This window comes from Muscardinus avellanarius (genome assembly GCF_963383645.1).
Source record: "Muscardinus avellanarius genome assembly, chromosome: 1".
Classification (NCBI taxonomy): Eukaryota; Metazoa; Chordata; class Mammalia; order Rodentia; family Gliridae; genus Muscardinus; species Muscardinus avellanarius.
This window is the reverse complement of record NC_137786.1, coordinates 234,285,292-234,313,136: the sequence shown is the minus strand read 5'-3', so window position 1 is coordinate 234,313,136 and position 27,845 is coordinate 234,285,292. Positions and strand designations below refer to the sequence as shown.

Here is a 27,845-nt window from a genome sequence, read left to right as displayed (position 1 = left end):
GAGACCTGTTTCAAAATAAAAACATAGGGCTGAGGGTATAGCTCAGAATGCCCCTGGGTTCCATCCCCAGTACCACACACACACAAAAAAAGAATAGCCAGGCATGGTGGCGCACACTTGTAATCCCTGCGCTTGGGAGGCTGAGACAGGAGGATTGCACAGGTTCGAAGCCAGCCTCAGCTACTGAGTGAGGCTCTCAGCAACTTAGTGAGACCCTGTTTCCAAATAAAGTATAAAATAGGTCTGGGATTATAGCCCGGAGGTAGAAAGCCTCTGGGTTCCACTGCCAGTACCACTAAATAATTAAATAAATAAATAAGGATTGGGGTGTAGCTTGGTAGAATGCTCTGGATTCTATCACCAGTAACACACACACACACACACACACACACACACACACACACATAAATAAATAAAACAAATCAAATAGGTTTGGGAGTGTAGCTCAGAAGTAGAACACCCCTGGGTTCAATTCCCACCAGTACCACTAAAAAGGGGGTGTCTAGGGTGTAGCCCCATAGTAGAGTGCCCCGGGTTCAATCCTCCATACTGAAAAATAAATAACAACAACAACAACAAATCTGTAGGAATAAGCAAAAAGACAGCAGAAAGATGTTAGAATGGGTGTCCTGAGGCAGGACTGGGGAGGTTTGGAAGGTCTGGCCTGGATGATTCGTGGTGAATGGGGGGCTCCCCTCAGGCAGCACCAGGGGCGGGGCCTGCTGGGCCTGGAAAGCCTCCCACAGGCCCTGCAGCCTCAGGAGCACACCATGGGAGCAGGCGGCACTCAGGAAGGGCCAGCTGGGCCCGGGGAGTCCTCACCAGCCCTTGTGGGATGAGGCAGGTCTTTTCTTGAAAGAGGGTCTCACCAAATTACTAGAAGCCTCACTAAGTTGCTAACGCTGGCCTCAAACCTGCGATCCTACTGGCTCAGCCTCCCAAACACTAGGATTACAGGCATGGGCCACCTATGGGCTATAAAAATATTTTTTTGTGTGTGTGTTTGGTATGGGGTATTGAATCCAGGGGTATTCTACCTCTGAGCTACACTCCCAGCCCTACTTTTTATTCTTTATTTTGAAACAGGGTCTCATTAAGTTGCAGAGGGCCCCACTAAGTAGCTGAGGCTGGCCTTGAACCTACATTCCTCCTCTCTCGGCCTCCCAAGTACTGAGATTACAAGTGTGGCCACCACGCCGGCTGGGAAAAGACTTTCAAGTGAACATATATCACAGAGTGATGCCAACGGGGGGCACTGGGCACACGGCCCGCAGGCCCGCAGGGCTTCAAGAGGAAGAGGCAGGCGTGTGGGTGCAGGGATAAGGGCTGTCGGGGAGACGGGAAACGAGAGGCCAGGGGCCGGCGCTTCTGTCCTCTCCAGCCTTCCTGCCCACTGGCCTCGGCGTGCTTACAGCCTCAGAGAACTACCCCCTACCTGTGACCAGCTCCATCTGGGAACCGGGGCCAGGGGCACCGTTCCCACCAGGCCCCAGCGCCCACTCCGCAGAGGCCCAGGCCGCGGCCGAGCCCACCAGGCAGGGCCCCAAGAACCCGCGTGTGTCCGGCGTGACGGTCCAACTGGAGATGAAGCCTCTGTGGGAAGAATTCAACCAGCTGGGCACCGAGATGATCGTCACCAAGGCGGGCAGGTGAGGCTGCGGGCGGCAGGGTGGGCGGGGCCTGGGCGGGCTGCTGAGCGCCCCCTCCCGCAGGAGGATGTTCCCCACCTTCCAGGTGAAGATCCTGGGCATGGACACCCTGGCTGACTACGCCCTGCTCATGGACTTCATCCCCCTGGACGACAAGAGATACAGGTGTGGGGCCAGCCGCAGCCTCGGGGTACTGAGACCAGCAAGAGCGGGATGGTGGGAGGAGCCCGGCTCAGGGCGGTGGGCTATCCTGGGCAGGCTAAGTGATCAACCCAGGACAGCTGGGGTTACCCTGACTGCTGCCGGCGGATACAGCCAGAGGACTCGGGGCCGCCCTGCCACCTGCTCTGCTCCCCAGGTACGCCTTCCACAGCTCGGCCTGGCTGGTGGCGGGCAAGGCCGACCCTGCCACGCCCGGCCGTGTGCACTTCCACCCCGACTCGCCGGCCAAGGGCGCCCAGTGGATGCGCCAGATTGTGTCCTTTGACAAGCTCAAGCTGACCAACAACTTGCTCGACGACAATGGCCACGTGAGGCTGGGCCGCGGTGCGGGGCTGGGACCTGATTTTGATGACGTCAGGGCTGGCTGCACCCTGGAGGCCCTGCTCGCCTGGCAAGGGGTGGAGGGCAGTCCAGGTGGGCAGTGGAGGGCCAGCAGACCCTGTCCTGCCAGGGGAAGGGAGCAGGGTGTAGCACTGTGGGCGATCCGTGAAACAAAGACCCCGGGTCGAGGCTGCGGGTAAGCTGAGACCCCACAGACACCCTGAGGTCAGGAAGGGGCGGAGACAGGCTGGCGAGACTTTTGAAGAGATTCTAGGAAGTGGGGGAGGGGCGTATGCAAATCAGGGACCCCAAGAGAGCTCAGGGTGCAGTCAGGGGTACCTCAAGGAGGCCCAGCCGTGGGGCGAGCAGGAGGGGCGGGAGGGCCGCAGCTGGGGCTGGTCACACACAGCCAGTCGCCGGTGGAGAGGACCCTGGCCTTTCCCCCTGGGGCGCAGGTGCCACTGGAGGGCTGGGGGGGAGGCTGTCTGTCCCATGGGGCCACCAGCCAGTGGGTAACTGAGGCACCCAGGTGAGAGCCGGCAGTGACTGGCCTGGAGGCGGACAGTGGAGAGGTGGGCCCTTCTGGATAGTTCTGAAGGCACAGCCGCCGGCGGGATGTGGGGGAGAGAGGACGGGGCTCTCAAGTTCACCTGCACCACATTCAGGAATGAGGGAGATACCCGATGTGGTGGTGCACGCTTGCAATCCCAACATTCGGGAGGTGAAGACAAGAGGATCCAGGTTCGCGGCCAGCCTCAGCTACTTAGGGAGGCCCTCTGCAACTCAGTGAGACCCTGTTTCAAAATAAAGAATAAAAAAATAGGGCTGGGGGTGTAGCTCAGAAGTAGAAGGCTCCTGGGTTCCATCCCCAGGACTCCAAAAAAAAAAAAAAAAAAAGGACGAGGGAAGAGGTGGCCCCAGGGGGTCTTCGGACCCAGGGGAGTTGGCCGTGGCCCCAGCCCCCCAACGCCCCCACCCCGCAGATCATCCTCAACTCCATGCACCGCTACCAGCCCCGTTTCCACGTGGTCTTCGTGGACCCTCGGAAGGACAGCGAGCGCTATGCCCAGGAGAACTTCAAGTCCTTCATCTTCGCGGAGACCCAGTTCACAGCTGTGACGGCCTATCAGAACCACCGGGTGGGTCGGGCTGCAGAGCCCAAAGCCCCGGCTGCCGGCCCATTTCATGGGGCGGAGACTGAGGCCCACTCACTGGGCGTCAGCTCTAGGCATTCCGCTGCGGAACTCCTGAGCTCCCAGGGCCTGGGTCCTCTGGCCTCCCGACTGGGGGGTCCTGGGAGGACAGGGTGGCTGAGTCTGGGCCCCACAGCCCCTCCCTGGCCTAAGTGAGGCCCACCCATAACTGCACTTTCCCTTCTGCAGATCACACAGCTGAAAATCGCCAGCAATCCTTTTGCCAAGGGCTTTAGAGAGAGCGACCCGGACTCCTGGTACTGTCTGGCCACTGACGACCCCCTCCGCTTCCCTTAACCCAGCCCCCCAACCTCAGGCCTGGGCATCTACTATGGCCTGACCCCTGACCCTTGTCCCAGGGTTACACCCTTGATGTCCTGGGGTCCCACCATCTGACTGACCAGGATCCTGGCCAGGTTCTACACCTTGACCCCTTCCCCATTCCCACTTGCCCCATCTTCAGGGCTGTGGCCCCAAGGCCCGTGCTCAGCGCCCCAGGCCGGAGTCGCAGCAGCCTGAGCCCCTGCCTGCTCAGGGGCTCCACAGAGCAGGAGAAGGGTGAGGCCCAGCCCCCCCGACACAGAGGGCAAGGCCACGGGGCCTCCGGGGAGGGCTCCCACAGGCCCAGCAAGTCCAGCAGGCCCCTGTGTGAACACGGAGGTGGAGGCAGAGATTCCAAAGATAAAATGAGGCCAGGGGCAGCTGCAAGGTGCTGTGTGCAGAGGTGGGGGTGCCGGGTGGGCTTCCTGGAGGAGGTGGTTCCTGAGCTGGACCTTGGAGGATTAGAAAGGGTTTGGACAGAGGGAGAAGATGGTGGGGGGGGGGATTGCAGGCAACGAGGAAAGCCAGGGCAAAGGTTGAGCTAGGCCAAAACAGAGTTAAGCATGGGAGGGGCAGGCAGGGTGTGAGCAGGGCCCAGGTCGGCTGACACCATTTCCCCCTCAGATCCCAGCAAAGCTTCAGCGTCCACCTCTAGGACCACTGCGCGGCTCCACCATCAGCTGCTGCCCCCACCGGAGGCCCTGCTGGCCCCAACCACCTACAGGCCCCTCCCCTACCAGGGCCTGTACCCTGGAGCCCCAAGCCACCTCGGGGTCTCAAGGGCCCGACCGGCGCCCTACCCCCTCCCCAGCATCCGGGTGGATGGGGACCACGGAGGCCTGACCCTCCCAGCTGGGCTGGGGCTGCCGTCCCCCACCCCTGTGTGCCTGGGACCTGGCCAGGACTCCCAGTAAGACACCGACCCTGTGGAAGCCCCCATCCTGGACCCCTCGTCCATGTGGAAGTCAGTGTCGGCCCCGATCCCCTCTCCCACGCAGAGCAGGGCAGCCGGAAGCCCTGGAGGGAGGCCACCTGCCCAGGCACAGGCCTCTCCCACCTCCCACCCAGCAACAGAGAACCCTGCCCCCTCCGGCCCTGGGGTGACTCCCCCAAGCTCTGCCTGGCCTCCCCTTTCCCCCCAACATTAAACAGTTTGGCATGGGTGGTCAGTGTATTCTATCCTCAGAGGTCAGGACGGCCTCACAACAGTCCCACATCAGCCCTGTGGGCATCACAGAGCTCTGTCCAGGGGTCTTCACATCTCCAGGACGTGCTGACATAGGTGGTGACGTCAGCCAAGTGGCAGAGCCTGGCACTGTGAAGGGGACCGGGAGTCCCACTCCTTGCACTGTGTCCGGAGGAGAACCAAACTGCGAACCCAGCGTGGTGGCGCACGCTTGTAATCCCAGCATTCGGAGGCTGAGACCGGAGGATCGCGGTTCACGGACAGCCTCAGCTACTTAGTGAGGCCCTTGCAACTCAGTGAGACCCTGCTTCAAAATAAAGAGTAAAAAATAAGGCTGGGGGTATTGCTCGGAGGTAAAAATGCCCCTGGGTTCCATCTCCAGTACTGCAAAAAAAAAAAAAAAAAAAAAAGAAAGGAAACCAAACTGTGGCTCATAGGAGCATAACCTACTCAGAAACATACAGCAAAGCATGGCCGACACCACCATTCCACATTTAGTGTTGTGTGCACAGTTCTGGTCTTCTGGTCCTCGAGGGGCCAGTGCCTGGCGAGGGGTGCAGAACCCCCATAGGCAGTGACCACAGAGGCTGGGGTAGGGATATGGGGATCCGTTAAAACTGGAGACAGGAGGGAAGCTGGGCGTGATGGCACACAGCTGTAATCCCAGTACTTGGGAGGCAGAGACAGAAGGATCACAGGTTCAAAGCCAGCCTCAGCAACTTAACGAGACTCCCAGCAACTTAGCGAGACCCTATTTTCAAATAAAAATTAAAGTAGGAGTGTGGGCACAGGAGGCAGAATCCCTTTGCACTAAAAAAGAGAGAGAAAGAGAGAAGACATCGGGTGGCTGGGAATGCAAGGCGTCGGAAGGTGCCTGGGAGCCGGACAGAGCAGGGTAGGCAAGCACCAGCCACAGGCCGCGGCGGGACAAAGGGGTCCAGCGGGTCCCGACGCTGCTCTCCGGGCGCTCTCCCTCCGCGTCCTCGAGTAGGAACGGGCACCTGCGGTGGCGAGGGACGCGGCCTGGCGGGCCCGAAACAGCCGACGTTCAGCTCCCCAGCGCCGCGGTTGGAAGAGCCCGTCGGGCCTCCAGGCCGCGCGGCCCCAGCGCTCAGGCGACGCTCCAGCCCTGCAGCTCCCCGGCTCCTCCCCGCGGGCCACGCCTCCAGGGAACGCCGGCCGCGCGACCACGCCCAGCGTGTGACCACGCCCCTTCCGGCACGCCCCCCACGCCTTGAGAAAGACCACGCCCCATCCCTTGGCTCCGGTCGCTCGGGATTGGCCGTCCGCACGCCCCGCCCCCCGCCCTCGCGCCAACGCCGGCTCGGGCTCCACGCAGGCCCCGCCCCCGCGGGCCCTTAGCGGCCCGGCTCCTGCCCGCGGGTGCCCTAGGTGTCCTGCCGCGCCGGACATGCTGCCCGACTGCCTGTCCACCGAGGGCGAGCGGCGCTGCCGGCGCCTGCTGGCCGGGGCCACCGCCCGGCTCCGCGCACGGCCCGCGGCCGCCGCGGTGCTCGTGCCGCTGTGCGTGGTGCGCGGGGCCCCGGCGCTGCTCTACACGCTGCGCTCCAGCCGCCTGGCCGGCAGGCACAAGGGCGACGTCAGGTACGCGGCCCGGAGCTCTCCGCCCGCGCAGGCCGCGGGCGCCGGAGACCGCAGGCTCCCGGGGCAGGGCGCCCGGCCCCTCCGAGCCCCCGCCCGCCGGCGCGCCCCTCCGCTCCCGGAGCTGCGTCCCCTCCCAAAAGGCAGGACTCCGTCGGGCGTGGTGGCGCACGCGTGTAACCCCAGCATTTGAGAGGCTGAGACAGGAGGATCGCGGTTCGAGGACAGCCTCAGCTATTAGGCCCTTTGCAGCTCAGTGAGACCCTGTTTCCAAATAAAGAATTAAAAATAGGGCTGGGGCTGTCGCCTGGAGGTCGAATGCCTCTGGGTTCCATCCCCAGTACAGCGATAAATAAATAAATAAGTATAAAGAGGCAGGACTCCGCCCCCTGCAGGCGTCCGTGGAGAGTCCGTCCCCCGGGCTGAGCTCCTGGCCTCCAGCCTTGGCTCCGCCCCCTGCAGCGGGAATTGAGCACATCCTGGGGTCATTGTCGGCACCATCATGGGCGGCACTGGGGTGTCTGAGCCCCAAGATCTTCTCACCTCTGCTGCCAGACCCTCGTCTCTGTCCTGCACCGCCCAGGCCTACTACTCAGGGATGTAAACTGGCCTCCCGAGGCGCCGTGGCCTGCTCCAGGCCTCAGGCAAACAAGGGCCAGAGGCAGACATGACATTTGGGCCAGGACCCTACTGCCACTGCCCACTCCTCCGAGAGCCCAAGGACCACACTCCCTGTGCGTTCAGTTTCCCAGGCGGCAAGTGTGACCCTGCTGACCAGGACGTGGTTCACACGGCCTTGCGGGAGACCCGGGAGGAGCTGGGCCTGGCCGTGCCTGAGGAACACGTGTGGGGCGTCCTGCAGCCTGTGTATGACCAGGTGAGGCCACCCTCACCCCATTTCCCACCCCATGCCCACCCTGGGCGGGAGCCAGGACCTGAGAGGCAGGCCTAGCGAGCCCAGGAGAACCCAGTGCTTGATCCTTACAACCCCTGGGAGAGGGGAGGGGAGGCTTTGGGGCCTAGGTGGAGATGGGGTGGCGGTCACCCCTCCGTGGGCTTGGGTGGAGGGTGGGAGAAGGCCTCACAGGGTGGGCAGGGCCGAGCTGGGGCTGGGATGCCAAGTGAGAGATTGCAGGGTGGTAAAGGGAGGGCAGGTGCTTCTCAGCAGAGGGAGCCCGCCGCGCGGGCACAAAGGTGGAACCAGGCCTGATGCATTTGGGACCCTGGGTCAGCCAGTATGGCTGGAGTGAGACCATGGGCAGGGGCCAGCGGGCTGGGCCATGGCCAGCAAAGGCCTCTGGATGGGGAGCTGGGGTGTTCTGGACTCCCCAGCCTGAGGCCCGCCCCAGCTCCGCCTCCCCTGACTAGTCTCCTGCCTTCCTCCCGCCCCAGAGAAAGGTCACCGTGGTACCAGTGCTTGCCAGCGTGGGCCCCCTGGATCTGCAGAGCCTCAGGCCCAACGCCGAGGAGGTGAATGGGGTCGGGGTCGGGGCGGGGGTGCGCTGCGGGACCTGCTGTCCCACAGGGGAGGCCGCGGTGGCCAGTCCGCAACTCACCCCCTCGCCATCTCCGGCCCACAGGTGGAGGACGTGTTTGCGCTGCCCCTGGACCACCTGCTGCAGACTCGGAATCAAGGCTATACCCACTTCTGCCAGGGAGGCCGCTTCAGCTACACACTCCCTGTCTTCCTGCACGGGCCACACCGTGTCTGGGGGCTCACCGCTGTCATCACCGAGTTCACCTTGCAGCTGCTGGCCCCTGGAGCCTACCAGCCCTACCTGGCCAGACCTAAGTTGCCCAACGGCTGAGGGCTTGGCCCTGGACAGCCCCTGCCTTCGCTCTGCCCTGACGCTCCAGGATCTCATAAAGAGTCTTTGACGGCCCTGGGCTGCTGCTGCTTCCGTGGGGAGGCCCTGACCTCGGGCAGAGCCCTGAGGCCGGTGGCTGGGGCTTCTTGATGCTGTCACACTGCTCCCTCCAGCAGGGGGCGCTGCCTGTGTGGAAGCTTGAGTCGTTTCATATCACTCTCTACATCCCCCGAGGCTGGGCAGAGGATGCCCCTGGCTGTCAGGGGCTCAGGGAGAAGAGGTCCCTGGCTCCCCAGGCTGGAATGGGAAGTGGGGCTCTCTGGCCCCCAACCTGGAACAGTTGTCTGTTGTGCCTCTACCTCCCATTCTCTCCTTGGCAACCCGGAGAGGAGTATGGTGCACCCATCTCCAGGTGTGACTGCAAAGTTCCAACATGCTGAGCCCCTGCGGCATGCCAGGTGCTGGAAGGGCACCTCTGTGGACCAGCCAGATGCTACCCTGCTCTGCCATCCAGAACTGGGGTGCTTAGCCAGTGGGAGAACTTAGACCAGGTCACACCATCACCACACAGATAACCAATCACAGCTAACAGTGGAATTATAAATCATTTCTATAAACCAGGGTTCTGTGAGAGTTGAAGGGATGGTCCAATTTTTTTAAATATATTTTTTTGTGTGTGTGTGGTACTGAGGGTGGAAGCCAGGGGCTTTTCTACCTCCGGGCTATACTCCCAGACCTATTTTTTTTATACTTTATTTGGAAACAGGGTGTCACTAAGTTGCTGAGAGCCTCACTCAGTAGCCGAGGCTGGCTTCGAACCTGTGCGATCCTCCTGTCTCAGCCTCCCAAGCACTGGGATTACAAGCGTGCGCCACCACAGGCGGTCAATCCCAATTTAACATGGTACGGGAAGTCTTCTTTGGCAGCATTAGTAATAGAAAACTCCATTTGCAAGCCAGGCGTGGTGGGACACGATAGTAATCCCAGTACTTGGGAGGCTGAGACAGGAAGATCTGGGTCTGCGGCCAGCCTCAGCTACTTAGTGAGGACCTCCACAACTCAGACCCTGTTTCAAAATAAAAAATAATCAGCCAGGTGTGGTGGCACACACTTATAATCCTAGCATTCGGGAGGCTGAGACAGGAGGATCGTGGTTCACAGCAGCCTCTGCTTCTTAGTGAAGCCCTCTGCAACTCAGTGAGACCCTATTTCAAAATAAAGAATAAAAAATAGGGCTGGGGTGTAGCTCGGAGGTAGAATGCCCCTGGGTTCCAACCCCAGACCCGCAAAAATAAAGAATAATCCGGGGGTTCAGGGTCTCCCCGTCTGTCCACCATGCTGGCCTCTCTCAGGCGTCCTCTCTAGTCCAGAGATGTGGGAGATGACGAGAGGGCGCCAATCTCTATGCTCACGGCACCATCCAAAGAAAACAGTTTCTCTTTCCTAGCTAGTCTAACCCAGAATTGTGCTTCACTGGCCGCCTGGGTCACGTGCTCTTCCTGAGCTGATCCTAGTGGTTGAATCTAGAATGAATGATTGACAAGGCCTGGGGGAAGCCTCCTGGACTGGAAGTAGAGAAGAGTGGTCCCCAAAGAGCAACCGAGGGCCGCACCATACGCACAGTGGGCTGACAAGCTGAGTGCGCGGCTCACGCCGGTAGCCCCAGTACTTAGGAGACCGAGGCGGGAGCAGAGGGTCACAGGTTCAGGGCCAGCCTCAGCAACTTAGCAAGACCATGTTTCAAAACAAAAAGGACTGGCAGTGTAGCATGGTGGCAGAATGCCCTTGGGTCTACACACACACACTCCTGGTCCCTGCCCAGGGTGGGCACAGAGTGGGTAAAGGGGCGCGGGTGGCTCCCCTCATCAAGCACAGGTCGCAGACTTAAACTGGAAGTGGTATAGCCGGGCGTGGTGGCGCACACTTGTAATCCCAGCATTCGGGAGGCTGAGACTGGAGGATCAAGGTTCACGGACAGCCTCAGCTACTTAGTGAGGCCCTCTGCAACTCAGTGAGACCTTGTCTCCAAAAAAGAATAAAAAATAGGGCTGGGAGTGTAGCTTGGAGGTAGAATGCCCCTGAGCTCCATCCCCAGTACCACCACCAAAACAAAACAAAAAAAAAACACCCCTGGAAATAGTGAGACTTGAAGGGACCACAGGGGCAGCACTCCAGACGCTGCAGTGAGTCCTTTTATAAGACTCAAAAAGCACAGCCAACAGAAGCAAAATTAGACAAATGGGACTGCATCAAACTAAACAGCTTCTGCACGGCGGGGCGGGGTGGCGCACACTTGTATTCCCAGTACTTGGGGGGCTGAGACAGGAGGATCGCAGGTTTGAGGACAGCCCCTGAAACTTAGTGAGACCCTATTTCAAAATAAAAGAATAAAAGAGGGCTGGGAGTGTAGCTCAGAGGTAGAATACCCCTTTGTTCCATCCCCAGAAACACACACACACACGCACACACACAGGAACCTCTGCATAGCGGAAGAAACCGTCAACACTGCAGAAACAGCTCACAGGTTGAGAGAAAATATTTTTAAGCCATACATATGATAATTTAACACCCAAATTATTTAAGGAGCTCAACTCAGTAGCAAGAAAACAGATAACCCAATTTACGTGTGTGTGTGTGTGTGTGTGTGTGTGTGTGTGTGTGTGTATGTACTGGTACTGGGGATGTGCACGCACACACATGCACACCTGGTACTGGGGATGGAATCTGGGGGCATTCTACCTCCAAGCAACACCCCCAGCCCTATTTTTTATTTTTATTTTTTGTGGTACTAGGTGTGGAACCCAGGGGCTTTTCTACCTCTGAGCTATACTCCTAGACCTATTTTATTCTTTATTTGGAAACGGGTCTCACTAAGTTGCTGAGAACCTCACTAAGTAGCTGAGGCTGGCTTCCAACCTGTGCAATCCTCCTGTCTTCAGCCTCCCAAGCGCTGGGATTACAAGCATGTGCCACCATGCCTGGCTTATTCTTTATTTTGAAACAGGGCCTCACTGAGTCGCAAATGGCCTCACTAAGTAGCTGAGGTTGTGGGCAAATTGTGATCCTCCTGTCTCAGCCTCCCAAATTCTGCGATCACAAACATGTGCCACAGTGCCCAGCTCCCAATAATCCAATTTAAAAACAAGCAAAGAGCTAGGCGTGGTGACGCACCCTTGTAATCCTAGTACTTGTAAAGCTGAGACAGGAGGACCACAGGTTCATACCCAGCGTCAGCTTCTTAGTGAAGCCCTCTGCAACTTAGTGAGACCCTGTTTCAAAAGAAAAAGACTAAAATATAGGGATGGGTGTAGCTTCAAAGTAGAATGCCCTGGGTTCAATCTCCAGTACTAAAAAACAAACAAACAAAAAGTAAGCCCAGTACTACTTAGGAGGCTGAGACAAGAGGATCGCAGGCCAGCCTCAGCTACTTAGTGAGGCCCGCCACAGCTTAGTGAGACCCAGTTTCAAAATAAAGATTAAAAATGGGGCTGAGTTTGTAGTTTGTAGGTGGAGTGCCCCTGGGTTCAATCCCCACTACTGCAAATAAAATAAAATAAAATAGGGATGGGGATGTATCTCAGAGGTAAAATGCCCCTGGGTTCATCCTCAGTACCAAAACAAATCAAAACAAGGCCAGGTGTGGTGGCGCACACTTTTTTTTTTTTTTTTTTTTTTGTGGTACTGGGGATGGAACCCAGGGTTTTTCTACCTCCGGGCTATACTCCCAGACCTATATTTTATTTGGAAACAGGGTCTCTTAAGCCAGCGAGGCTGGCTTCGAACCTGAGTGATCCTCCTGTCTCTGCCTCCCAAGCGTGGGGATTACAAGCGTGCGCCACCATGCCCGGCTTGGCGCACACTTTTAATTCCAGCATTTGGGAGGCTGAGACAAGAGGATCTCGGTTTACAGACAGCCTCAGCTACTTAGCGAGGCCTTTTGCAACGCAGTGAGACCCTGTTTCAAAGTAAAGAATAGCCAGGTGTGGTGGCGTACCGGAGCCAGCCAGCAAGAGTGTGGGTTCTGAAGAGAGGTGTGAGGACGAAGATTTTTTAATTCTAACGTGGGGGAGCCGCCAGCCTATTATCTCTACTGGCCGACCCCTGTTCCTGGGTCAATATTTCCTACGGGTCGACGACTACGCCTGGGTCAGTATTCTCTATTGCGCCGACACTCCTGGCCGACGCCTACTTCTGGGTCAATCTCATCTTTATTGCGCCAATGCCGGGTTTGTTTTTCGAGAGGTACTTATACACAGTTACAGGTCAATCAACATTCTCGTGCTATCACCACCGGAATACAATACAGACCCATCCAAAGCACATACATCACAGGTAGGTTAATCAATACCCTCCTGCCATTCTACCATCCTGCCTCCATACCCACCTGATCTTAGACCTCTTTGAACTTTCCATGACCCCAAACCTTGTTGACTCTGGGCGAAGGACAGTCAGCTGAGTCAGAAACATTAATCTAGGGGAAAGCCTTAAGGCTCCCCACAGTGGCGCACATTTGTAATCTCAGCATTCGGGACGCTGAGACCGGAGGATCACAGTTCCCGGCCAGCCTCGGCTACTTAGTGAGGCCCTTGCAACTCAGTGAGACCCTGTCTCAAAATAAAAAATAGGGATGGGGGTACAGCTTAGAGGTAGAATGCCCTTGAATTCCATCCCCAGTACTGAAAAAAAAAAGAGAAATCAAAACAAAATGAACAAAAAAAATCTGAATCCACCATTCACTGCAGCGTCATTCTCAATAGCCAATACACGGAATCAACCCAGGTCCATCAACTGATAAATGGATAAATAAAAAGTAGTATATTTACACAATGGAATATTATTCAGCTTTAAAAAAGTAAATTATGGCCGGGCGTGGTGGCGCACGCTTGTAATCCCCGCGCTTGGGAGGCGGAGACAGGAGGATCGCGCAGGTTTGAAGCCAGCCGCGCTGGCGTAAGAGACCCTGTTTCCAAATAAAAATATAAAAAAATAGGTGTCTGGGAGTGTAGCTTGGAGATAGAAGGGTTTTTAGGAACCCCAGTACCACCAAAAAAAGAAAAGGAAATTATGTCATTTATAATAACATGGATATGAAGATGGAGGACATTACGGTAAGTGAAATAAGCCAGGCAGCTGGGCCTGGTGGTGCACGCTTGTCATCCCAGCATTCGGGAGGCTGAGACAGGAGGATGTCAGTTTGCAGCCAGCCTCAGCTACTTAGTGAGGCCCTCTGCAACTCAGTGAGACTCTGTTTCAAAATAAAGAATAAAAAAATAGGGCTGGGGGTATAGCTCGGAGGTAGAATGCCCCGGGTTCCAGCCCCTGTAGTGCAAAGAAAAAAAAGAAAGAAAGAAAGAAGCCAGACAAAGAAAGACAAAGACAGCATGATCTTACTTTTATGTGGCATCTAAGAGGGTTGAACTCGTAGCTGGGCTGGGGGTGCATGCCTGTTATCTCAGTACTCAGGAGGCTGACGCAGGAGGACCACAGGTTTGTGGCCAGCCCCAGCTACTTGGTGAGGCCCTCCATAACTTAGTGAGAACCTGTTTCAAAATGAAGAATAAAAAATAGGGCTGGGGGTGGAGCTCGGAGGTACAATGCCCCTGGGTTCAGTTCCCAATACTGAAAAAAAAAAAGAAAAGAAAAGAAAAGAAAAGAAAGAGCCAGGAATGGTGGAACATGCCTGTAATCCCAGCACTCGGGAGGCTGAGACAGGAGGATTGTGGTTTGCTGACAGCCTCAGCTACTTAGTGCGGCCCTCCACAGCTCAGTGAGACCCTGTTTCAAAATAAAGAATAAAAAATAGGGCAGAGGGTATAGCTCGGAGGTAGAATGCCCCTGGGTTCCTTCCCTAGACCCACAAAACAAACAAACAAAAACACCAAAATAAACAAAATAAAGAATAAAAAGCAGGGCTGGGGGTGTACCCCTTGGTTCCATCTCACACAAAAGAAGGAGACGGAGGAGAGAAAGAAAGAAAGAAAGAAAGGTCTCACTTGGTTGCGAAGAGTCTCGTTTCTTGCTGAGGCTGTCCTTGAACCTGCATCTCTCCTGTCTCAGCCTCCCAAGTTACCATGTACAATTATTACTGTACATCACATGGTACCCATAAATGTCTGCAGTGATTACTTCTCAATTAAAAATTAAAAGAATAAAAGAACCACGGGGAGAAGGAGTGGAGGGGCCCCGGGCAGCTGAGTCCGCGAGCCTGCTGCAGGGGTGACCAGGGGGCTGGCGGGCAGGCCGGGCCAAGGCCCTGCGACCTCGGACATCCCAAGGTCCAGCGAGGGCGGGGCTGGACGGCAGCCGGGCTGGAGGGGCGCTGCGCGGGGCGAGGCGCTCCCTGCCCCTCCCCCAGCCCTGTCTTCTCACCCCCCTTCCCCAGCACCCCTGTTCCCGCGCATGCCCCCCCCTTTGTCACCTCCGGCCCTCCAGCCTCCTCACCTCGAGCAGGACCTTGTGATCGAGGTAAAAATAACCGCGTCGCAGTGCGCGGATGGAGGCCGCGGGAGGGGCCGCGCCCAGCAGGGGGGCGATCCCGAGCCGCTCCCGCCCCGCCTGCGCAGGTCACCTGCGCCCAAGAGTTCGCCGCGAGCCCCGCCGGCGGGTCGGGAACCTGGCGGGCCAGCTCGCCACGCGGGCCCGGCCCCCGGCCGCTCTGAGCCCCCATGGCGGGCACGGCGCGGCGGCCGCGGGTGGGCATGCAGGAGCACATGGCCATCGACGTGAGCCCCGGCCCCATCCGGCCCATCCGCCGCATTTCCGACTACTTCCCGCACTTCTCCCCGTTCGCCGCGCCCGCGCCGCGCGCCCCGGACCCGCGGTCCCCGGGGGGCCCCGCCGTGCGCCCCGCGCCCCCGCCGCAGCCCGACCCGGAGCCGCAGGGAGACTCCGACGACAGCAGTGAGTAGGGCGGGGCGGGGGCCGCGGGGCTGGGCTGGCGACCCTCGCCCCGACCCCGCCCTGAGCTGCGCCCTGCTCTTAGCGGCCCTGGGCACCCTGGAGTTCACGCTTCTCTTTGACGCGGACAACAGCGCCCTGCACTGCACGGCCCACCGTGCCAAGGTGAGGAGGGGTCGGGGCCGGTGGGGGCGGGGCCGCGGGGCACCCCACGCCCACTCTCTGTTCCAGGGTCTCAAGCCTCCGGCCTCTGGCACTGTGGACACCTACGTCAAAGCCAATCTGCTACCCGGGGCCAGCAAGGTGAGGGCAAGGCCCAGACCCCTGCTGCCCTCTGCTGGCAGGGCACCCAGCTGACTCGCTTTGCCCCAACCCTCAAAGCTTGGAGCTCAGCGGCTGGGGTCAAGGAAGCAGGGCAGGGGGCCTGCCTGACCCTTGCCTGGTCCCCAGGCCAGCCAGCTTCGGACGCGCACGGTCCGGGGCACGAGGGGACCGGTCTGGGAGGAGACGCTCACCTATCACGGCTTCACCCGCCAGGATGCGGGGCGCAAGATCCTGCGGTGAGGATCCCGCTGGGCCACCCAGGGCAGGGCAGGGCAGGGCTGGCTGGGCCAGCTCTGACCTGTGTGGCCACCAGGCTGTGTGTGTGCGAGGACCCGTGGCTCCCGCGACGGCGGCGGGCGCCCCCCCTGGGGGAGCTGCGGGTGCCCCTGCGGAAGCTGGTGCCCAACCGGGCCAGGAGCTTTGACATTTGTCTGGAGAAGCGGAGGCTGGTGAGCGGGGCTGGAGCAGGGTGGAGAGGCGGGGGCCGGGGGCCTCTGGAGGGGAGTCGGGCAGTGACCTGCTGAGGTGCTGGGCTCTGCTCTTTCAGACCAAGCGGCCCAGGAGTCTGGACACAGCCCGCGGCATGTCACTGTATGAGGAGGTGGGTAGACAGCTGGACGGAGCAGCGATGGCGGGGCAGGCCTGATGGCCTGGGCTGAACCAGGCCAGGCGGGGGCTTGGGTGGGCAAGGAACTTGCAGCAATTTGTTTCACGAGCTCAGTGAGCCCTTGTAGCCCCGGGGAGCAGCTTGCAGTCCCCAGTGGGCAGGTGAGGGCGACTCCCTTGCCTGGAAGAGCCCTGGGACAAGCCAGCCAAGCCTTTGGGGGAAGCAGGACCGAGACCTTGAGGCAGAGGCTGGAGCGGGTGGCCTTTGCTTATGGCTGGAGGTGGGGCGTGGGCAGTGGAGCCGGCAGGCGGGCTGGGCCTTCCGGGCGCGGGATCTGCCTCCAGGATCAGTGTGGGTGCCGCTCCTGGAGCTGGCCGTCCAGACAGGCCCTTGACAGGAGGTAAGGAGGGTGACCGCAGGGCGTCTTTAACCCCTCCTGAGGCCAAAGACGTGGCAGCTCAGGCTCGCAGAGCTGCTTCCAGGCCACCGGGCAGCCCTGTGTTGGGGGGGGGTCACGTGCTGGAAACCACTTGGAGAGCTCCTGGCATGTCTGGCAGAGACCGGCCTTCACCTTCCCTCTGTGGCAAAGTGTGCTGAGCCAACCAGCAGGCCCTCCCCTTCTTGGGCCTTGGAGGTCGTGGCACCGCTGCCCGGGTCTTCCCCAGAGCACTGAGTGGCTGTCTGCGGCTGCATTCCTCTGCAGCGGCCTGGAGCCCTCACACCCAGGGCCTGGCCGCTGCCCGCCATGCGCTCTGGGCTGGATGGGGCCTGACGCGGCCCATGTCTGCAGGTGGAGGCAGAGGCGGCTGGGGAGGAGCGCGGGCGCATCCTGCTGTCCCTGTGCTACAGCTCCCAGAGGGGCGGCCTGCTGGTGGGTGTGCTGCGCTGTGCCCACCTGGCCCCCATGGATGCCAACGGCTACTCGGACCCGTTTGTCCGCCTGTGAGTGTACACAGGTGGACTGGCGGGCAGAAGGGGCAAAATGGCAGCTACTCGGCTCTCCAGGCCACACCTAACGAGCCTGTCTCCCCCAGTCTCCTGCATCCAAACTCGGGAAAGAAATCTAAATACAAGACCAGCGTTCGGAGGAAGACCCTGAACCCCGAGTTCAACGAGGTGAGCAGGGCTGGCCGGGCCTGTTTTCGAGGCCATGAGGCCCGGGCCCTCCCTCCTACCCTTCCCCTGCAGGAATTCTTCTATGCCGGCCCACGCGAGGAGTTGGCCCAGAAGGCGCTGCTTGTGTCTGTGTGGGACTATGACCTGGGCACAGCTGATGACTTCATCGGTGAGCGGGAACATGGGGTGCTGGGGGGCGCTGGGAGCCTCAACCTGCTGCTGACCATCCCCGCTCTGGCAGGTGGGGTGCAGCTGAGCGGCCGGGCCAGCGGGGAGCGCCTGCGCCACTGGCACGAGTGTCTGGGCCATGCGGACCGCCGGCTGGAGCTGTGGCACCCGCTGGACGGCGTGCCGCCCCAGCTTGGCGACTAGCCAGCTCAGGCCCGCTGCAGCCATGGCAGCCAGGACACGCGGAGCTGCGAGGGCCCCCTGCTGCACCCATCCCCTAGGTGCATAATTCCTGCCCCAACCCTTCACACTCACCCCACCCTAAGTCACGGAGCCAAAATAAACATCTCCGTGCCAGACCAGGCTCTGACTTTTTCTGGCCAGCTTCCCTGCCGTCCCTCCCAGGGCAGCTGGGCCCCGTTCTGTCTCCCTCCCTGCCCCTACACAGAGGGAGAGGGGCGCAGCTGGGAACGGGCCTCCCTGAGGTGTGGGCAGGGTGGCAGCGTGAAAGGCAGTCAGACAAGCTGCAGCGGGAGCCGGGAGCCGGGCGGCGCGTGCTTTATTGTCGGGCACAGAGGTGGGCTCAGGAGGCGGCCTGCCGAGCCTGGTGCTGCTGTGCGAACCTCTGCATCCGATCCTCAAGCTCTGGCCGGAAGTGGCGGATCAGACCCTGGGAGGGAGGGGGAGGCACTGTGAAGCCGAATGCAGAAGTGTCCGGTGCCCCAGGTGCCGGGCAGCAGGGCAGGGCGTACCTGCACAGGCCAGGCGGCCCCGTCGCCCAGCGCACAGATGGTGTGGCCCTCTATCTGCTTGCTGATCTCCCACAGGGAGTCGATCTCAGCGGGCCGGGCGTCCCCCCTCACGAAGCGGGCCATCACCTTGTTCATCCAATCCACACCTGAGCCACAGCGGCAAGTCAGGGTGGTGGCCCCGAGAGGCGGCACGAGGGGCAGGCCGCACGGCCAGCAGCCGCCACCCTCCAGGCAGCTCACCCTCACGGCACGGGGTGCACTGGCCGCAGCTCTCGTGCTTGTAGAACTCGATGAGGCGCGCGATGGCCTTCACGATGTCCGTCTGGGAGACAAGGGACAGGGAGCAGGTGCCTCAGCGCCCAGCACCCGGTCCTGGCCTCTTCCGGCCTCCCTGCCCACGCTGCCTAGACTTCAGGGCACTCTCCCACAGGGCAGCCCCGCGCCCTCCCCTCCCACTTCACGGTCCCTCGGGGGGCTGAGCTGGCTGGGGTTTCCAGAGGCCCAGGGCACACAGCAAGCAGGAGCAGGTGTGGGCTGCGGGGTGGAGGCCACCTTACCGAGCGGTCCATGACGATCACCGCGGCTGTGCCCAGGCCCGTCTGGGCCTGCACCAGCGCGTCGAAGTCCATCAGCACCGTCTCACACACGGACTTGGGGATCAGCGGGGTGGACGAGCCGCCAGGGATCACAGCCAGGAGGTTGTCCCAGCCACCCGTGACACCCCCTGGGGTCCCAAGTCAGCCCCCAAAAGGACGGATGGTCAGGGCCGAGGCCGGTGCACCTGCCTAGCCCTGAGCCAGGACCTCTGCCGCCGCTCCCTGGCCCTCCCGCTGGCTCTCCGCAGGACACGGCCCGGCCCCACCCGGGCTGGCCTCCGGCCTCACCTGCGTGCTTCTCAATCAGCTCCTTCAGAGGCACAGACATCTCCTCCTCCACGGTGCAGGGGTGGTTGACGTGGCCGGAGATGTTGAACAGCTTGGTGCCTGAGTTGCGCTCTCGGCCGAAGCTGGCAAACCAGCTACCCCCCCGGCGACAAATGGTGGGGGACACGGCCACTGTCTCCACGTTGGCCACGGTCGTGGGGCAGCCAAACACCCCTTCAGGGAGTGAGCAAGGAGGGCGGTGCTCAGCGGGAGCGATGTTCCCCAGCAGCGGGGCTGCTTCGGGGCTGCTCAGTGCCACAGCTCTGCTCTTTTAGCCCCTCAGCTTCCCGGCCTGCCCAGCACCATCCCCCGCCCCAGGACAGGACGGCCACTGTGCGGAGGGCCTGGGTGTCTGATGTGAGCTGAGGCGACGAGGGGCCGCAGGTGGCCCTGGTAGGGACTGCGTGTCATTACCCTCCTCCCAGATCTGGCCCTGGCCCCAAGTCACTGAGAAATACCGCAGGGGGCACGCAAGGCAGGCTCTCACCCACGTCCGCAGGGAAGGGCGGCTTCAGGCGCGGCTTGCCCTGCTTGCCCTCGATGGACTCAATGAGCGCCGTCTCCTCTCCGCAGATGTAGGCCCCAGCCCCGCGCACCACGAACACATCGAAATCGTAGCCAGAGCCACAGGCGTTCTTGCCAATCAGACCCGCCTCATAGGCCTCTCGGATGGCTACCTGTGGAAGGTGTGAGCTGCCTGCCACCCGGCCTCTGGTCTGACAACTTCAGGGGGTCACAGAGCCCTTCCCAGCTGAGGCTCTGGAGCCTCAAAGAGCAGAGAAGAGGGCCCGAGGGTACATGAAGAAGTCGTGCCCACTCCCCAGCTGGACCCCCGACAGACCAGTGCCACCACCGAAGAACAGCATGCCGGGAAGTGGGCGTGTGAACGCACACAGCACCTCTGTCTGCTGACGCCCTTCCTGCCCACCTGCAGATTGGAGGCCTCATTGTAGAATTCCCCACGGATGTAGATGTAGGCAGCGCGGGCGCCCATGGCCCGGCCCCCCACCAGACAGCCTTCCACCAGCTTGTGAGGATCGTGGCGCATGATCTCCCGGTCCTTGCACGTGCCTGGCTCCCCCTCGTCCGCGTTCACCACCAGATACTTGGGCCTGCAGGTGCCGCAGGCCAGTGAGCACTAGGCCTTCCAGGACTAAGCCCTAGGCCACATGCCATCCCTGCTCCATCCAGGGAGGCCCAGTGATGTCGCTTCCAACACCAGCCAGCCCTTCTCCATCCTCCCAGTGTCCCCAGGGGCTCAGCACCAATGACAGGGAGCTCACTGCCTATTCCATCTCTGGTAGATATTACTACGAGAATAGTTTGTTTTCTGCTTAGGGCTGGGGTATAGCTCAGTAGTAGAGGCTTGCCTAGCATTCATGAGGCACTGGGTTCAAACTCAGCAACACACACACACACACACACACACACACACACACACACACACACACACAGAAAAAAACCACTGTTTTCTGCTTAGCCCCAACATCTCTCCCTGTGCTTTCCTTTGAAAGTCAAATTCTGCTCTTGGTCACAAAGAGCCTTCCCCAACCTCCACCACATTTTGACATTTTGGGGGCCAAAAGGAGGTACAGTAGCTGACTTTTCTTATTTACTTTCTGTGTGCCAACCAAAACAGACCAAAAGCTAAATGAACATAATCTCAATTCCAACATGGTATCATGAACAAAAAACGTAAGGTTCAAAAAGGCCAGGAGGCTTTCCCAAGCGCTATAATGACTAGAAGGCAGGGTTGGGATTTGAACAGCTAAGTCTGCCTGAATCCAAACTACATACAGATTCTACTACAATGCAAGTCTCCCCTGAGGAAGTCCAGAGAGAACTATAAACCCTATCCCCTTACGGCCTGGAAACATGTTCCCGGCTCATTCATGCTGTGGCTCGAAGGAAAAGCCTGAAGGCCCAGGCAAGCCCCGGCCACCCCAGGGTTGCCTGTCTCTCCACACACCTGCCATCCGAAGGCTTATTCATGAAGCTCCACTTGAGGCCCGTGGGGAAGCCGGCGCCCCCACGGCCCCGCAAGCCTGAAGTCTTCATCTCGCCCAGGATCCAGTCGGGCCCCTTCAGCAGAATCTCCTTCGTCTTGTACCAGTCGCCTCGACTCTGAGCGCCTTTCAGCCTAGACAGCGGGGAAGGCAGTGAAGGGAAAGTCCTACTGCAGGACCCAGCAGGCTAGGGCACCGTCTCACCTCCAGTCATGGCGGCCGTACAGGTTGGTGAAGATCCGGTCTTCATCCTTCAGCGAGCCAAAGGAGGTTTTCTTGGGTGCTGTCTGGGGAGACAGAGTATGAGGAGGCCCAGCAGAGCTCTGGAACCATGAGGGGTGGGACCAGAAGCTACAGATTCTTGGGTCCTCCTGCTTAGAGGAGCTCAACCAGAAAAAAGACAGAGGTCTAACCCTCAAAACTCTTCACTGACTGGGCATGGTGGTGCACATCTGGATCTCAGTACTTGGGACGATGAGACAGGAGGACCACAGGCTCAGACCAGTCTCGGCAATTTAGCAAGACCCACAGGAAGGGCTGGGGTGTAGCTCAGAGGTAGAATGCCCTGGGTTCAACCCCGGCACCAAACCAAACTCTCTAGAACTTCACAACTACTACCACCACGTACTGACGCCTTTCCTGCATAGCAGCTACTGAGTTAAATTTTTTTTTTTTTTTTTTTTTTTTTTGGTGGTACTGGGGTTCCTGGAAGCCCTTCTACCTCCGGGCTACACTCCCAGACCTATTTTTACATTTTTATTTGGAAACAGGGTCTCCTAAGCCAGCGCGCGCGGCTGGCTTCGAACCTGCGCGATCCTCCTGTCTCTGCCTCCCAAGCGCGGGGATGACAAGCATGCCCACCACGCCCGGCTGAGCTAAATATTTTAAAACCAAAACCTCAATTTATCCTAACAATGCTGAGATAGAATTGGTTTCTTTCATGACACAGACAAAGAAACTAAGGCTACTAGAAAAGAGAACGTATGCAAGGCCACACCGCCAAAAGTAGCAGATAGAATTTGAGTGGAGGTCTGTCCATGACCAAAGCCCACACTTGGGCCATGACACCACACTGCACCCCAAAGCCCAGGGTGATAGCACATCCTTTTACTTGTCTAGCTGTCCAGCTGGACCAAAACTTTGTGAAGGTGTGGGCTTTATCTTACTAACTCTACTAACAAGGCAAAATGTTAGAAAAGAAATGCCTGGGGGATGGAGGAGGCCCCCTTGGCATAAAGCCAGGATGTGGGAGCTGGGATTCTACGTGATCTAGTGGGTAATACTTGGAGCTAAGAGGACCTAACTTCAAGATTCTCATCCCCTTAAAGGTGCTTCTCAGCCGCGACAGGGAGCAGAGCACCGGAGAGAGGGGTTCCGGAGGTGTGCATCCCTCTCCTACGTTGTTCTCTGCATTTGCAAACCGGGGCCATGACGCCTTCACGCCCTATATACCTGCAAAGGCATGCAGGTCTGGGGGCTCCACAGCCCGCCCAGCTCCCCGCTGGGCCGAGGGTCTGTTAAACTAGGAAGCTAACGGGGCTGGGCCGAGGAGTCAGCCTCCGGTGGAAACCCTTCCCTTTCTCCGACCAGGCCGGGGCGGCGGCCTTCCTGCGGGCCGGGGAGGATGGATGGGAGGGCTCTGCAGACACTAGGCACCGGGGGGCCGAGCCGGGGCGCGGCGCAGAGACCGCCAAGAACGCCCCACGCCCGATCCCGGGCGGGCCTCACCGTGTCGCCGCTGAAACGCACAGAAACCCGCGCGGGGAGCGACCCGCCGAGCAGCCGTCGCGCAGCCAGCATCGCGGGGCCCAGGCCGGTCACCTCCTGCTGTCACCTTCACCGCTCCGAGCCCCAGGAGCCGGCGCGCCGCGGACGCTAGGCGGCGCACAGGAAGAGCGTCACGCGGCGGCGCGCCCAGGCACCCCCGCGCCTCCCGCCCCGGCCCGCCCGGAAGTGGCCTTCCGGCGCTGGGGCTTCTGGGAGATGTAGTCCCGCCACCCCGGGCCGCCCTCCTCGGGTCCCAGCGAGCGCTTGCAGGCCGGCTTCCCGGTCGCCGATGGCTCCCTCGCCGGCTCGGCTTTAGGCGGCCGCCATGGGCCCTCGGCCTTTGGAGCCCCTAGTAAACAGACCTCGCCCGGCCCTGGGCCCCATGTGTTCCATTTCCTACAGGGTCTGCGTTTAGTGTGCACCTGCGTATGCAGGAGCGTGGGGCGAGGAAGAGGAATCGGGTTACGGCCCGACCTCGTGACTGCTGTAGTTAGACCAAGCCCCACGCCGTGCGCTTCCCCGGGCACCCAGGTGCCAGGAAAGGCTGCCCAGGAGCAGCACGGGCCGGGCGACTCCAGGGCCGGTGGCCGGTTCCCCCGGAGGTCTTCCCAACGGCGGCTGAGAAGAGCCCCCCCGCCACGCCGCGGAGCCCTCCCAGCCCTGCCCCTGCTCAGAATCCTGGAATGGCTGCTCCTGCCTCAGAACCAGGCCCTGGCCCGCCCTTTAAGGGCTGCACCACCCCTCGTGCTGGGCCATCACGCGCAAGGCCCCGCTGTGACCCCCAAGGCCCCTTCTGGCTTCATTAGCCCTTAGGGGGGGTTGTGGCTGCCCCCACCCACGTTTCTCCTCTGTCCTCTGCAGCCGTGGGACGCCTTGGCAGCTTGACTACCTCTTGTCATTTTCAGGGCTTTGGGACCTTCCCCATCCCAGAGTAAGACTCCTTTTTTCTTTTTTTTTTTCTTTTTCTTTTCTTTATTTGGCGCTACTGGGGGTGGAACCCAGGGGTATTCTACCTCCCAGCCACACCCCCAGCCCTGTTTTTTTTATTCATTATTATTACTATTATTATTATGGTGGTACTGGGGATGGAACCCTTCTACCTCTTTTTTCTTCTTTTTTTCTTTTTCTTTTCTTTTTTTGGTGCTACTGGGGGTGGAACCCAGGGGTATTCTACCTCCCAGCCACACCCCCAGCCCTGTTTTTTTTATTCATTATTATTACTATTATTATTATGGTGGTACTGGGGATGGAACCCTTCTACCTCTTTTTTCTTCTTTTTTTCTTTTTCTTTTCTTTTTTTGGTGCTACTGGGGGTGGAACCCAGGGGTATTCTACCTCCCAGCCACACCCCTAGCCCTGTTTTTTTTAATTCATTATTATTATTACTATTATTATTATGGTGGTACTGGGGATGGAACCCTTCTACCTCCGGGCTACACTCCCAGACCTATTTTTATATTTTATTTGGAAACAGGGTCTCTTAAGCCAGCGAAGCTGGCTTCAAACCTGCTCAATCCTCCTGTGTCTGCCTCCCAAGCCCGGGGATTACAAGTGTGTGCCACCACGCCCGGCTTTTTTTTTTTTTTTTTTTTGGTGGTACTGCGGGTGGAACCCAGAGGCTTTCTACCTCCGGGCTGTACTCCCAGACCTTTTTTATATTTTATTTGGAAACAGGGTCTCACTAAGTTGCTGAGGCTGGCTTCGAACCCATGCGATCCTTCTGTCTCAGCCTCCCAAGCACGGGGATTACAAGTGTGTGCTACCACGCCCGGCTTTATTCTTTATTTTGAAACAGGGTCTCACTGAGTTGCAGAGGGCCTCACTAAGTAGCTGAGGCTGGCTGCGAACCCGGATTCTCCTGTCTCGGTCTCCTGAATGCTGGGATTGCAGGCGTGTGTAAAACTCCTTTCAGTTTTCTCTACTCAGTCTTCCAGCTTGCATGGGAAGGAGCAGCCTCCTCTGTTATCACAGCTCATTTGCCCCTGTTTTTTTTGTCTATGCCCCGCAGCCCTGGCCAGTCTCAGCTCTGTTTTGTACGTGAACACGGTTGAAGCTCAGGGGATTTCCTCCCTTGTCTGTGGGGGCTTCTGGCTGGTAGTGCTGGACTCAAATCCAGAGCTGGCCAGCCTTCCTTCCCTGCACGAGGCCCCTTCCCTGACACGCCTGTGACCAGTCACTGTGGTGTCACTAATGCTCCCGAGAGAGGTACCTACAGCAACCCCTGGCTGGCTGGAGTTTCACAGATGGGGAGAGTAGCACCTGTCCGCTCTCTTTCCTCCCTTTCTCTGGCAGGGAAAGAGATTGCCCAGGCAGAGCCGGGGATTACACAGCTAATCCGGGGCTCAGGCCTGGGTCCCTGGATCCCTCCCCTGGAGGAGGGAGAAGGGGGCAGGATGGAGCCACTGGGTAGATTCCTTCCTTCTCTCCCTAACCCAGTCAGGGGGACACAGGATCAGGGAGAAGCAGCCTGGGATGCTGGGGACGGGGGACCCTGGCTTGGGGGTGATGGGAAATGGAGAACAAGACAAAAGATACCAGTGTTCATCCAGTGCTGGGCTCGGTGCCAAGCGCTGGCCATATGTTATCTCCTTAATCCTCCCACAACCCAGCGTGTAGGAATGATGAACCCATGTTTGCAGAGGCGGACAGGGCATCTGTGAAGCCAAGTGGCCTCCCCAGGAGGGCTGGGCTGCTAGAGCTCAGCCTGGGGTCTCCCAACGGCGGATCCCCCACTGGATCCCCCACTCGGTCCCCCCACCTCTCCAGGTGAAGGCGCGGCCTCCTAGGCCGTCTGCTCTTTGGCGTCCCAGGCCCTGGGTCCCACCTGCTCCTCAGCACTGCTCCCCCCAGCCCTTGTGTCCCCCAACAACAGTCCTCCCGGCCAGAAGCAGTAAGACGCAGAGGACGTCTCCCGGTCTCACGCGCGCCAGGTCCACTGCGCCCGGCTGATTCTACTTGCCGCACACTTCCTGGCGGTGGCCCTGCATCTCAAGCCTGGAATTTCAAAGCCTCCCTGGAATCTCCCCCATTCTTTCTCTGCTAAGATGAAGCCAGTGGACCTGATGTAGGATAGAAGAAGTAAGTAGGTAGAAAGGAAGCAGACAAAAAGGGAAAGTAAACTAGAACGTTAATGGCCGGGCGTGGCGGCGCACGCTTGTAATCCCCGCGCTTGGGAGGCAGAGACAGGAGGATCGCGCAGGTTCGAAGCCAGCCGTGCGCGCTGGCTTAGGAGACTCTGTTTCCAAATAAAAAATGTAAAAATAGGTCTGGGAGTGTAGCCCGGAGGTAGAAGGGCTTCCAGGATCCCCAGTACCACCAAAAAACAAACAAACAAACAAATAAACAAAAAAAACTAGAACGTTAAGAAACTGGAGCTGATGTGCTTCAGACTCTACTCCACAAAGCATTTCAGTTCTCTTTCCCAGGCCTGGCTCTCCCAAATTCCTGGGAGATAGGTATCCTAGAGTTAGCCGAAAGAAGCTAGAATTACCCTATGCATTGATACGCTATTTTGAGAAAACTATAACTTAGAACATTCCAGCCTATCTGTCAATCAGCTAATGAGGACCCCAAGCAGCCTGAGGACCCTAAGGTTGGCCAGACCACTAGGCCACCAGACCACCAGGAAGTGCCTGAGGGACGACTGGACCGAGGTCATCCTCGCACACCTCCTCTAGCCCACCCCTCACCGAAGCCCCTCTAAGAAGAAAGCTCTGAAAGCCCCAAAATGCCTTCCTCGTTTGAGGTGGCCTGCATTTATTCTATCAATATCTCCCTCTCTCTCTCTCTCTTTCTCTCTCTCTCTTTTTTTTTTTTTTTTGCAGTACTGGGGATTGAACCCAGGGGCATTCTACCTCTGAGCTACACCCCCCAGCCCTATGTGTGTGTGTGTGTGTGTGTGTGTGTGTGTGTGTGTATGTGTGTGATACTGGAGATGGAACCCAAGGGCTTTCTACTCTGGCTACACTCCCAGACCTAATTTATATTTTATTTGGAAACAGGGTCTCACTAAGTTGCTGAGAGCCTCACTAAGTAGCTGAGGCTGGCTTCGAACCTGTGCGATCCTCCTGTCTCAGCTTCCCAAGCACTGGGATTACAAGTGTGCGCCACCACGCCCGCCCGGCTTTATTTATTTATTTTTTTTAATTCTTTATTTTGAAACAAGGTCTCACTAAGTTGCAGAGGCCTCACTAAGTAGCTGAGGCTGGCCACAAAACCTGGATCCTCCTGTCTCAGCCTCCCAAGCACTGGGATTACAAGCCTGCGCCACCACACCAGTCTCTGCATTCTCTCTTGAAAGTATATTTTTTCCCTTTCCCCAAATAAACCTCTGTCCATGTCTCTGACTGGCGCGTGCTGAAATTCTTCTCTGTCGCGTTAGCCACGAGTCCTGCAGATCCTGGGTTCCTGAGCCGAGGACTCAGCCCAAGAGATACATTGCGAATTTCAAACACATTTTGCCCTTACCTTGCCTAAGACTCTTTATGGTGGTTTTGTTGTTGCTCTTGTTGTATTCTGCCTCCAAACTACACCCAGCCCTTTTTTATTTTTTATTTTGAAACAAGGTCTTGGTAAATTGTTGAGGGTCTTGCTAAATTGCAGCAGCCTCGCTAAGTAGCTGAGGCTGGCTTCGAACCCGGATCCTCCTGTCAAAGCATCCAAGTACTAGGACCACAGGTGTGAGCCACCGTGTCTGGTTCTAAGATTCCACTTGGTTCATCAAAACAAAACCCCAGGCCCACGGCCTGGCATTCAAACCTGCAGCCCAGGCCTGGTGGCCCTGCCATACAGGTTGGAATGGACCCGGGGTCTGTCTTCCTTCCAGCCTGGCCTACCTCAATTAATTATTTCCTTTGTTGGAAAGTTAAAAGCAAAGCAAGAAACATGTTCTCACCACTGGACTTAATTCCCATGTCACTTTAGCTTGTCCGCACTCTGCTTCCTGGGTGATTTTCAAACACATCGCAGTGGCATAAAATATGC

General features: G+C 58.6%; 4 protein-coding genes across 5 annotated transcripts in view; 3 read left to right on the top strand and 1 right to left on the bottom strand.

Annotated features, from left to right (window-relative positions):
* TBX10 (T-box transcription factor 10) overlaps positions 1-4,620 on the top strand; it is a gene marked incomplete at both ends in the record, with an annotated part of 9,695 nt that extends 5,075 nt beyond the window's left edge. Inside the window, 7 exons of the mRNA XM_080693584.1 lie at positions 1,382-1,649; positions 1,713-1,814; positions 2,008-2,179; positions 3,176-3,331; positions 3,575-3,642; positions 3,849-3,943; positions 4,331-4,620. Coding sequence (XP_080549710.1) covers positions 1,382-1,649; positions 1,713-1,814; positions 2,008-2,179; positions 3,176-3,331; positions 3,575-3,642; positions 3,849-3,943; positions 4,331-4,620 — 1,151 coding nt within the window. The remainder of the gene's footprint in view (positions 1-1,381; positions 1,650-1,712; positions 1,815-2,007; positions 2,180-3,175; positions 3,332-3,574; positions 3,643-3,848; positions 3,944-4,330) is intronic.
* A 1,683-nt stretch (positions 4,621-6,303) lies between these two features.
* On the top strand, positions 6,304-8,302 carry NUDT8 (nudix hydrolase 8; the record flags this gene model as incomplete). The annotated part of the gene is made up of 4 exons (XM_080703972.1): positions 6,304-6,497; positions 7,239-7,371; positions 7,887-7,964; positions 8,075-8,302. The coding sequence occupies 4 exons, from the start codon at positions 6,304-6,306 to the stop codon at positions 8,300-8,302; spliced, it is 633 nt and encodes a 210-aa protein (XP_080560098.1).
* A 6,665-nt stretch (positions 8,303-14,967) lies between these two features.
* Positions 14,968-17,618, top strand: LOC308261560 (double C2-like domain-containing protein gamma; the record flags this gene model as incomplete). The annotated part of the gene is made up of 9 exons (XM_080693579.1): positions 14,968-15,202; positions 15,285-15,364; positions 15,431-15,502; positions 15,650-15,759; positions 15,837-15,972; positions 16,071-16,124; positions 16,921-17,072; positions 17,165-17,246; positions 17,319-17,618. The coding sequence occupies 9 exons, from the start codon at positions 14,968-14,970 to the stop codon at positions 17,616-17,618; spliced, it is 1,221 nt and encodes a 406-aa protein (XP_080549705.1).
* Positions 17,619-17,997: 379 nt separating this feature from the next.
* Positions 17,998-22,895, bottom strand: NDUFV1 (NADH:ubiquinone oxidoreductase core subunit V1; the record flags this gene model as incomplete). 2 transcript variants are annotated; one of them, XM_080716589.1, is made up of 10 exons in its annotated part: positions 17,998-18,084; positions 18,167-18,312; positions 18,407-18,488; positions 18,724-18,890; positions 19,051-19,263; positions 19,577-19,766; positions 20,018-20,201; positions 21,059-21,229; positions 21,300-21,382; positions 22,824-22,895. In XM_080716589.1, the coding sequence occupies 10 exons, from the start codon at positions 22,893-22,895 to the stop codon at positions 17,998-18,000; spliced, it is 1,395 nt and encodes a 464-aa protein (XP_080572715.1). The 2 variants fall into 2 exon arrangements, with proteins under 2 accessions (XP_080572715.1, XP_080572716.1); XM_080716590.1 differs by having other exon boundaries at positions 22,851-22,895.
* Between the last annotated feature and the right edge of the window lie 4,950 nt (positions 22,896-27,845).